At 43.2% G+C, this 11,926-nt stretch overlaps 1 protein-coding gene across 2 annotated transcripts; it reads right to left on the reverse strand.

The window, feature by feature from the left end:
- Nucleotides 1–223: 223 nt before the first annotated feature.
- LOC129338232 (zymogen granule membrane protein 16-like) lies at nt 224–6,917 on the reverse strand. 2 transcript variants are annotated; one of them, XM_054992290.1, is made up of 4 exons: nt 6,871–6,917; nt 4,804–4,859; nt 3,337–3,478; nt 224–975 (listed from the first exon to the last, which is right to left on the reverse strand). In XM_054992290.1, coding segments are annotated over exons 1-4 (522 nt in total). In that variant the 5' UTR covers nt 6,873–6,917; the 3' UTR covers nt 224–653. The 2 variants fall into 2 exon arrangements, with proteins under 2 accessions (XP_054848265.1, XP_054848267.1); XM_054992292.1 differs by having other exon boundaries at nt 6,867–6,885.
- Between the last annotated feature and the right edge of the window lie 5,009 nt (nt 6,918–11,926).

An 11,926-nucleotide genomic window follows, 5' to 3' on the forward strand; every position in this document is an offset into this window, starting at 1 on the left:
CCACCAAGCACTTGAAACGTGTTATGCTAGTTACTCTTCTGCCGCTGATCTTTATCTTATGACAACTTTTAAGGCGATTTTACAGTTTATCATTAGAATACCTCTGAACAGTCATACAAACCACTGTGAAAATTTAGTCATATACATATACATTTTGAAATTCTATAATATCAGGTTTTTTTTCCATACTATGTTGTCAATGTATAAAAAGATACTTGAATGCTTGTTTCGAATCAGATTTTTATTGTCTGACACTCATCAGCAGGGATGCCCATCATTTGAGGGGATGAGAAGTAGTGAAGAAATGGGGAAGGATTAAGGGAGATGGTTGGGTGGCTGGTTGAACAGATTAACAAACGAGAGACAGAAAACATGTTGCAAGAGATGATGAATAGATTGGATGGAGGTGAATATATATGGATGGAAGAGGGGAGGGGGGGGGGAGGCAGAGAAATGCTGGAAATATTTGCCTGGGTGGCTTGGCTGAGGAGCCAGCCGGCAGAAGAATTCTTGGACCCTGAGATGGCTGAAAGACCCACTTAGCCCACGAATGAGGGGGAGATCAAGTGCAAAGACAGGGATGAAAGGACAGGCTTTCTATACCCTGGAGTACCCCACTGATCAATCTGTGTCCCTCTTGCTATTCTGTTCCCTCATTTTTTGCAGCTGAGGCAATCAGTCGGGTACTTGTCCCAGTGGAATGCTAGGGCATCAATGACAGAACCGAAGCGGCCACTTAAGTAACGCAGGACAGTGCCGGAGAAGAGCGGAGCGGCATTAAAACTGGTGCCCGTGTCCTTTCCAAATGGGAAGTAGCGCCCCTTATCAGTGATGAACACAAGTTTGCGGATGTAGGTCTTGTAGTTCCCAGAGGCTTGGATGATGGACTCTCCTGGGTGGAAGAAGATTTCTTCCTGGTCACCTGATGAGCCACCCACGTAGTTGCTCCACTCCTTCCCATACCGGACCTGGAGGCTGGAAGAAGAGAAGAGCCAGGGTAGATCATGGTCATCTTTTGCTGCCCTCGCTCTGCCACCGACCAACTGTTATAGTTGTGGTATGGTGGAGTGTGCCCTCAAGTCATAGCTGACTTATGGCGACCCCCTGGCAGGGTTTTCATGGCAGGAGACTAACAGAGGTGGTTTGCCATTGCCTGTCTCTGCAACCCTGGTCTTTGCTGGAGGTCTCCCATCCAAGGCTGGCCCTGCTTAGCTTCTCTGAAATCATTGGACTTAAAACTATATGGTGAATGGAACTCTCTTTGATCCTCTGAGTCCTAGAAATAACCATTTGATGGCTCATTAGAGCATTTCAAGGTCTGGAGGTCTTATTTATTTGTTTTTTGAACCAGGTTCAGGTAGCTGGCTCAAGGTTGACTCAGCCTTCCATCCTTCCGAGGTCAGTAAAATGAGTACCCAGTTTCCTGGGGGTAAAGTGTAGATGACTGGGGAAGGCAATGGCAAACCACCCCATAACAAAAGTCTGCCAAGAAAACGTCATGATGCGACATCCCCCCCATGGGTCAGTAATGACTCGATGCTTGCACAGGGGACGACCTTTACCTTTTTAAAAAGTTTGTTTATTACTCACTTTGTCATACCCAATCTATGCCTTTTCTCTCAAGGCTGTACTCCTGGTTCTAAGGACAGCATTTTCCAGTACCCATAAGCTTGTGAAGCCCTAACCTGTACAGCCCAGGAGAGCCTGATTTTGTCAGATCTCAGAAGCTAAGCAGGGCCGGCCTTGGTTATGATTTGATGGGAGACATCCAACAAAGACCAGGGTTGCAGAGGCAGGCAATAGCAAATCACCTCTGTTAGTCTCTTGCTATGAAAATCCCACTGGGGTCGCCCTAAGTCAACTATGACTTGAGGGCAAGTTTTCATTTTAAGTTTGTGAAACCATGGTTTATTTTAATTATGGTTTGTGAAACCAAGATTCAGCTCACAGACAATCATTCAAATCCTGATTTGCTTCCACAAACACTGGTTTCATTCCTTTCTCTCTCTAAGTTGGGAGGACACTGCAGGGGAACAAGTCAGAATGTAGCCAAGATGTCTGTGTGTGTCTATCATATGAAACCATGGTTGAAATTAACTATGTTAAACAACCAGCTTCAGGTCCTGGTTTGATGGCTCCTAACCATAGTTGGTGGAGTTGCTCACATTCAGATGACCATACTAACAATAGTTAGTTTAATTAAACCATGGTTTAGTGTAATGTCTGAAGTGAGGTGCATTTTAAAACTACAAAAATCTGATACATGCCAGAAAGCACTCCTATTGCTTCTGTGCTATGAGGGCGGATATAGACATCTATTATTGCTAATTAATACCATAACAGAATTCCCCCTCCCCCGCTTTTGTATGGCTTGTGGGTTGTAACCATGACTGACTGACTGACATCTATTAGATATTCCATCTATCATATTTACTCAAAAAGAACATGACACTGACTCTATGATAACCTTCCCTCCCAAAATGTTGTATACCAAAGGTTTTTTTAAAGTATTGGTTATAACTGTAATTTGAGCGCAAATTTAAGACGACCTCAGCGTGTTTTGATGTTAGCCTTGAGAAGGGTAAACCTAGTCTTGCATTTAATAACATAATAATAATATTTGATTTATATACCGCCCTTCATGACAACTTAAAGTCCACTCAGAGTGGTTTACAAAGTATGTTATGATTATCCTCACAACAATCAACCTGTGAGGTGGGTGGGGCTGAGAGTGCTCCAAGAAGCTGTGACTGACCCAAGGTCATACAGCTGGCTTTAAGTGTAGCAGTAAATACTGTACATAGAGTGACGAATAGTACTCATGTAGTCCCTATGTAGTGTTCTGAAACAGAAGACATCTTCCATTTAAGCTTATGTAACAAAGATGTGAGAACAACAGAGAAATCTGAATTGTAAGTTTCCTGGGGCAAGGACAATTACTCACGGATACCCCAAAGCAAGTTACCATCCAACAAATAGGCTTAAAGGACTATCCTGCAAAGTCTCAAATACACACTGAACAGTTTGCAGGATACGTTCTGAGCCTAGACTGGCTCCGATTCTGCTGTGAGGCTAGTTTCATTTATGTTGGGTAAATCATTCCTACTGTTTCATTCTGTATTCTTAAATTTGCATAGATTTTTTTAAAAAAAATGTAGATATGGTAAATCTCTCTGCTATGAGGGAAACTGGTTTTTAGAAACGTTGTCCGAAATTTTTCACCACACAGGGAAATCTTATTTTGCACTCAGGTTAGTATTATTTTTTTGGACCCATCAAATGCTCACCCTCCACCCCCAGGAGTAGTTCCTCTACCCTGGGTCTTCAATCACTTACCCCACAATATAACCCCAGCGGTTAGTTCGAACTCTAATGGCTGTTATCGGCCCATCCAACTGGTTTCCAGAGTGTGAGAATCGCTTTCCTCCACCCCCACCATATTCACCAGAAGAGGAAGAAGAACGTGGCTGAATCTGTCCTAAAATAAAAAAAATAAAAAAAATCATAGAGGGGGGAAAGAGTTAAACAATTATAGCATGTCAGTTCTACTATTAGGTCACAAAACTAATTACAAGGAAGGAGAGGACAGAACTATGGTGGGATGGCCAAAAGATCTTAATCGAGAACCTAATCAATCTTATTTGGTATCAGGAGAGAGGCTGGAAAAGAAAAAGATAAGATTCAGTTCTGTATTTCCTGACAGTTTGGTATAAATTAAAACCATTTTTTATCTCCAGGTTTCTCTCCATGAACCTCAGTGTTTTATAATGATCAAACAGTCCTTGGGGCTGATATGATTGCAGACGTTACTAAGCGGAAAAATGCCTTTAGATACATTTTTATATAACAACCGAGAATGATCTTATGAACTAATCATTGAAAGTATGGGAAACTGTTATTTCAGTATTTCCAAATTAGACATACTGTAATGAAGCTGTTAAGGAAACATGAATTTCTTAGAGACATCTGAGTTTGAATGACTGATAGGAAGCAGTGCTACAAATGATCTTCAAAAGGGATTTGGGGTGCGCAGAACTGGTCAAGTCAGGTAGATAGAGTTTGGAGCATTGGCCCTTTTGGGGAACAACCATTGCTACTGATTTTTTTAAACCAGAAGCATCCCTATTCTACAGACAAACTATAAATCTTTAAATAAAAACTGCCATGTCACAGATGAAAAGGTCTGATAGTAAGTGCAAACATCTTTTGGGAGGGAAGGCGGCATGGTATATAGCCCAATCTCGTCAGATCTCAGAAGTTAAGTAGGGTCAGTACTTGGATGGGAGACCACCAAGGAAGACTCTGCAGAGGAAGGCAATGGTAAACCACCTCTGCTTCTCACTTGCCTTGAAAGCCCCAGCAAATGTTGCCATAAGTCAGATGTAACTTGGTGGCACTTTACACATACTCACAAATATCTTTTAATGTTTAAAGAGGAAATGCGCAGATTTCAAAACAAATGACAAAGTTCTGGGTGTTATAATAGTAGATGATGAATTGAAGTGGATCTGATCAAAAGCTTTCTCTACACTAATATTGATTGACCTGAGGGATTTCTTTTTTGATAAAATACAGTTTCAATGGTACTTGACAGCATATAAATTATATATACTATCCACTATTGGATATGTGTTACCAGGGATCAAAAGCAGACTTCTTACATCTGTTCTGGCTTTCTCCAATTATATATTCTTTTTGGAAATAAATATCAGAAATAATTAATGACACATAGGAGCACATGGCCTACTTCTGTACCCTGATGTCATGCCCCCTGTAGAATAGTGATCCACTGCTGGGTTTTACCTGAATTGACGAAGATGCCGCAACAAAGTAAAGCAAGGAGGGTGAGACAAAACATCCTAGAAAAAGAGTTTTGAAGGGGGGAAATCAGTTTATAAAGGTATTTGAATGCTATGAGCTTCAACCTACCACAGGTTCTTAAACAATTAAACTAATAAAACCTCTGTTAATACTAAGAAGGCCTAGACATGGCTGCTGGCTCCTTGCCTCATAACAACACTAAGAAGTAGAAATGAAGTAGGAATGAGGTGGCAGAGTCCTGAGGAGGCAGAGCACACTGCAGATGGTCACTTCTAAAACCAAATGGTCCTTCACCTCAAAATCTCCCTGCGAATAAAAAGTAGCATAAAACAGAGAAAGTCCTGTCATGTCTCTGCTTGCTGTGCTACTTTTCTCTTTGCGGGGAGAGGATGAACAAAACCTCCAGTCTGAAGTGGTACAGTCTATTCCATCACCTTAGGTCTCTGCCACCTCATTGGCACTCCAGTGAGTGAATCAGGGTTGCCATTTGCCAGCGATGAACAGGAACACTGCCCCTCCCCCATCCCCACAGCACCCCCGTCCTCTGTAAGAGCTAATGGAGCTGTGCAGGGAAAATGGGGAGAAACAACATCATTCAGAGAAAAGAGTCCAGTAGCACCTTTAAGACTAACCAACTTCACTGCAGCATAAGCTTTCGAGAATCACAGTTCTCTTCGTCAGATGCATCTGACGAAGAGAAGAACTGTGATTCTCGAAAGCTTATGCTGCAGTGAAGTTGGTTAGTCTTAAAGGTGCTACTGGACTCTTTTCTATTTTGCTACTACAGACTAACACGGCTAACTTCTCTGGATCTAACATCATTCATGTGGTGCAGAAAGGTCAGTTCCAAGTTCCTAGGCAGAAGTAGCATTGCAGCATCACACAGCACTGTTTTGCCAATATCTGCCCTAAGAGAGGGTTTTTTTGCTCAGATAGGAGAGCTGTACTGTACTGTACTGTACAGCTGTACTGTAAGGACGTGGCCTCGGAGGAATGCATCAGTACAGGGATAGGGACTATAGACTTTACTACTATGTACTACTGTGTGTTGTCTGTTGCATCGGATAGTATCCTACTGGATAGTTCATTTTTTATCGTATCAGTCTTACAGCTGCTTATGTTCTGTTACAACATTTCTTCAACTCTGTATTAGGTATCTGTTGTTTTTAAATCTTCGCAAAGTTGCATTTATATATCCTATTTCATTGTTTATTGAAATGTCTTTGAAATTCACTGTACTAACTCACACTATGTAATCTGTCTTGAGTCTCAGCGAGAAAGGCAGACTATAAATAAATAACAAACAAACAAACAAACAAATAAAACAACTCCCCTAAATAAACAGAAATTTCCTTAAGTTATCCTTTAAACATAGTTGATAAAAAGGTTTCCATTCCCCCAATCACTTTTTTAAAATTGTAAGTTGCCTTGAGGAGGACTCTGAAAAAGTGGCATAGGATTGCCAACACCAGGTTGGGAAGTCCCTGGAGATTTGGGGGTAGAGCCTGGGGAGGGCAAGTTTTGGGACAAGGAGGGACCTAAGTGGGGTATAATGCCATAGAGTACACCCTCCAAAGCTTCTATTTTCTCCAAGAGAATTGAGCTCTTTAGGCTGAGGATCAGTTGTACTTATGGGAGATGTCCATCCAGGTCCAACCTGGAGGTTAATAATACATTCCAAATTTATCCTAAACAAACAAATGCGCTAATGATCTTGAAAAATCCTCTGTCAGCCAGAGAGGATTGGGGTGGGCAGTAGTAGTTGAGTCAGGTGCATAGAGTTTGAAGCGTTGGCCCCTTCCTGGGGCACCCAGAGCAACTAATTTTGTAAACCTGTTCTATAGACAAGCTGTAAACATTTAAATAAAAGTTGTCACATCAGAAATGAAGCCCCCTAGAACTCAGGGCCCATAGAAGTCAACCGCAAAGCTACAGGGGCCCCATAAAACAGCCACACTACTTTGGACAGAGAGCGTTCCCCTCCCATCTCAATTTGGAAGACGTGCACCTTCTCTTTTAATACTTTCCTGCGAAAGCCCCCCTACCTACATTGCAGGTTCAGCAGCCTGGCAGTCAGTGCTTGTGTTCTGCAAAATCTACTGAAGGCAAACCCTGAATTTTATACCAGCTGTGAGATAAGATACAGCGTCATCTTATCTTGGGAACCTGCCTGCTGGGCAAACATTATCAATCTGTTATAAAACCATTTAATTGGCACCATCCTGGGCATCGCCCAAATCAACTGGACCTCCCGTTATGACCTGTAGCAGCCACCTGTTGCTGGGGCCCACCTTGGTTCCAGGGAGTCCCAAGGACTGACAGTGTTGGAAGGGAAACGGAAGAACACAGTTGCCCCACCCGGACGTGTGTGTGCCGGCTGTGCAAAATGCTGAAAAGGGGCAACTGTCACCCAAACAACCTTTGTCTTTACTCAAAACTACCCCCTTCTCCATTCAGTGAAGTCAATAGCTAGGCTGGAACTACTCTTGTTGACATGGTAGTTTTCTACTTGCAGGGAGTGTTTATAATGTGAGAATTATAATTTATAATTGTCTTACTGCCAAGTCAGGATGCACTGGATTGTGGCCAAGTCTCCTGTCCTTGAAGATTCCCTTTTTCTGCCCCCATTAGTGTTCATAAAGCAAATCAAAATAATATTTACATTATCCAAAACCAGATCACGTTTCTCAGTTCAAGCTAACAGAAGGACAGTTATAGCCGTCAGACTTGTGGCTAGATAATGTCTCTACTCCAGAGTACCCTCTACAATCAGACAAGAGTCCATTGTTTGAAAAAGGGTTCTTTACTGAAGAATTAGTTCATTATAGTCCACTGGCCTGAATGCAATATTCAGGATGGTACAATAGCAAGATTGGTGACCTGACAATAGCAAGATTGGTGACAACAAGAGTCATGCAACGGCTTTCTCATGGTTTGGGTGCCAACCTGTCGCTTTTTCTCCAAGCTTCCTCACATCCTCATTTTCCATTTGTTGTCTTTCCATATTTTCTTGTCATTGCTCCATTCTCAAAACCATGCTTTCCAAACATTTGACTGATTTGAGAAAGTACAGGAAAAGTGACAAAGAAACCACAGAAAGGCAACAAATGAAAAACGAGGACACTCAGGTCAAAAACACTGCACATCGGCATGCAAACTCTAGGGAAACCTTGGGAAGGAAAAGACCCTGTGAAGAAATGCACTCCATCCCAGAATTCACCCCAGTAAGTAAACCACTGGGGATACGTTCTGTTTATGAGTTGGAAGCCAGCTGCATAGAGTTGGAAGCCCAAGCATAGAGTCCTTTAGTGCTTACATATGCTATTGGCTCTGGCCAAAGCAGGACAATGGATTTATCATCTCACACCTTGCTATAACAACAACATTTGATTTATATAGCACCCTTCAGGACAATTTAATGCCACACTCAGAGCGGTTTACAAAGTGTGTTATTTATTATCCCACAACAATCACCCTGTGAGGTGGGTGGGGCTGAGAGAGCTCCAGAGAGCCATGGCTAGCCCAAGGTCACCCAGCTGGTTTCAAGTGGAGGAGTGGGGAATCAAACCCAGCTCTCCAGATTAGAGTCCCACAGCTCTTAACCACTACACCAAACTGGGACAGAAAGGGAAATCACCAAATGGCAAGCATGTATGCTCTTCCTCTAGAGGCAGGAAGATCAAAATGACCCCAGGTCAGGAGGGACTCTCCAAGGGTAGGTTAAATTCCCAGAATACAGGGATGAAACTCACTTATCTTACAGTTTCTGACCAAGGTGGCACAAATTATGCAGGACTAAGTATTTATCTAGGGACTCGATCTTGTTCAGTGGCAAGGGATAATGGGGAGAATTCCCAACCCAGAGAATTAAGGTAATGCTGAACTTTAATTACTGCAATTCTAAGTAATCTTAGCCTGTCCTAATTAAACATCATTTAGGAAAAGTGCAGAGTGCAAAGAGTGGGGACTGCATGTGTTCATCTTTTCTTTGTACCCCTGAATGCTTTAAGTCTGATCTCTGGAAACATACCACACCTTGCTGTCTAAAGGGTGGTAATGGAGAGGTGCAGCTGGTAAGCTCGTCATGCCTGGAGTGCCATAGCTCAAAATTGTGAAGTCACAATAGATTGTCCCCATGCTAGCTTGTAGGAGCAGCAACTAGTCAGTGCAGGTACAGAATGCCAGACATATGACCCCATTTGGCAGGAAAATCAAAAAGAGTCCAGTAGCACCTTTAAGACTAACCAATTTTATTGTAGCATAAGCTTTCGAGAATCAAGTTCTCTTCGTCAGATGCCTGATCCAAACTGGCCCCATACAGAAGAGGAGGGGAGAGAGGGAAAGAAGGGGACATATATCCCCTTGTGATACATGTCCCCTTCTTTCCCTCTCTCCCCTCCTCTTCTGTATGGGGCCAGTTTGGATCAGGCATCTGACGAAGAGAACTTGATTCTCGAAAGCTTATGCTACAAAATTGGTTAGTCTTAAAGGTGCTACTGGACTCTTTTTGATTTTGCTACTACAGACTAACACGGCTAACTCCTCTGGATCTTTGGCAGGAAATACTCTCAGAGCTGATGGCAGCAGTGGTTATCACACAGGGATGGCTGTGGGTTTTTTTAAACCTCCTAGAGACCAACACAAAGGAAGAAGGGGGCAGGGTTATAAGTCTGTTCCTTTACAGACCGACATTACAGTTGCAAACACTCAACACTAGTGTTGCCAGGTCCAGGTTTGGAAATTCCTGGAGATTTTGGGGGTGGAGACTGGAAAGGGTGGGGTTTGGGGAGGGGAGGGCCTCAGAATGGTATAATGCCATAGAGTCCACCCTCCAAAGCAGCCATTTTCTCCAGGGGAACTGATCTCTGCCACCTGGAGATCAGTTGTCATTCCGGGAGATCTCCAGCCACCACCTGGAGGCGGCCACCCTACTCAACACTTAAATCTAAAATATTATTAAATTTTGTCTAGTGTTTCTCTTCTAATTCACATCCTTTTTCAGCTTTTGAACTTTGGTTAAGTATCTTTGCAAGTGGGTTTGAGATGGCCTGGTCTCTGTGTGGAGAGGAGATAAACCGAGGCTGCGAGGGATTGAGGAGGTTGCGTGCTGGGAGAGGGTAATCATCCTAGGGCCATGCTGCAATGACATTTACTTCAAGCATCTGGTGAGCAGGGATGTCTTCACCCATAATCAAAACACACCTCGCCCAGGAGCTAGGTGCCAGACTTAGTCATGCTCAGGTAATCCAGCCATATGGTGTTCCACAAATATACAGGTGGGGCTATGCAAAAGGTAAACGGGTGTTTTGGAGATATCCCCTTGAGGAAGAAGGACGCCATATTTTTCCCCACCCCATCTCTCTTTTACAGTATGTTACTGTCCATGCTGGAAGGGGAAGAATTAAACACACTAGCTGACACAAATATACAGTTGCCACCCCTGTGTGTACAGAAAGTAGTGACCAGTTGCGGCTCTCTGCCATAAGTATACCCATACATATGAATGCATGCATTAATTCACCCTTTCTTCCATCTTGGAACCTAAGGGGGGCTTACAGAGACTTCCCAGGACTTTGTTCTTCCATCCAAGAGCTAGATGCGCTAATTTTTTTCAGCAAGCTTGCGGCATCCTGTGCCTTTCAGCCGCAGCTTAGGTTTTCAGGCGTGCATGCAAAATGTTTTGCAAGTATGTCCCCCAAATGTTTAGAGCATCCCCGAGAGAGAGAAATGGAGGTGATCTGCTGTGTATTTCTATGTACCTATGGCCGTATCCACACATCCTATTACAGCATCATAGTAATCATTTGCCAGTGGATTTCCCTGTGTGGACAATGCAGCCTGGTTGAGACTGCTATAGCACCGACAAGAGCACAGTATCTAACCATTCATGGCAGCATCCATATTATCACTGGGCAGTGTGCTACTATTGCACCATAGCAACCATTTGCAACTAGTTCAGCCACAGAGCAGTACTGAACACTATGCAGATGTGTCCTATGTGTGGCAGAAGTGACATCCCCAGACGTTCTTTTCCTCTCTTTTGATTCTCTGCATCCATCCGTGTACTCTCTAGCCCTGTTTGCATGTTACAGTGAATGCACATACATCCTGCCTGCATGTGTGTACATCTCTTTGTAAGAAAGAACCAACATGCAGCCACTTTATGAATGAAACAGGGAACCAGTACCTGGATAAATCTGCAAGATTCAAATCCAGTAGCACTTTAAAGACCAACAGTATTTCGAGGACATAAGGGCTGCTTCCACACATGTTGGATAATCCACTTTCAATACTCTTTAGTGAACATTTGGAACTGCTTTTCCGTGTGTGGAACAAAAAATCCACTTCCAAAGGATTGCTAAAGTGCATTGAAAGTGCATTATTCAACGTGTGTGGAAATGGCCAAGGTTTGGAGAGACAAAGCTCCCTTTGTCAGAGAACTTTGGCTCTCAAATTATACTCCGGAAATCTTGCTGGTTTTTAAGGTGTTGGTGGTAGAAAGTGCAGTCCAGTCACAGCTGAGTTATGGTGACCTCACAGGATTTTCAAGGAAAGGAACATTTAGAGAGGATTTGGGAAATTCTGGGAGATTTGGGGGTGGCGTCTAGGAAAGGCAGGGTTTGGGGAGGGGAGAGACCTCAGCAGACAAGAGTCCACATTCCGAAGTACCCATTTTCTCCAGGGGAACTGATCTGTGTCGCCTGCAGACCAATTCTAATTCTGGGAGATCTCCAGTTGACACCTGGAGGCTGGCGTCCATAGTGGGCCATCCAGGTCAAGGCATTTTAGGTTCTACTGAATTCAAATCTTCCCAGCCACCCACCTGAAACCATCTTCATGGATAATTTGATTTTCTCTTGTGTTGTTGCTATGGCTTTTAGTTATGCAATAAAGGCTGACTTGTTGAAAATGTGGGGTTTGTCTCACGTTGTCAGCTGTACATGTTCAGGGCTGTATTATTCATAAGGCTGCCTAGATTGAAGCCTAGGGCCCCCCCAAGGGTTAGGAGCCGTCAATTTTTTTCTGCTGAGGCACCCTAGGGTCCCAATGGTTAAAGGCACTTTGTACCTCTCATAAGCAAAACAATTTTCCATAAATTATATAT

The sequence above is a fragment of the Eublepharis macularius genome, chromosome 12 (assembly GCF_028583425.1).
Source record: "Eublepharis macularius isolate TG4126 chromosome 12, MPM_Emac_v1.0, whole genome shotgun sequence".
NCBI classification, from domain to species: Eukaryota; Metazoa; Chordata; class Lepidosauria; order Squamata; family Eublepharidae; genus Eublepharis; species Eublepharis macularius.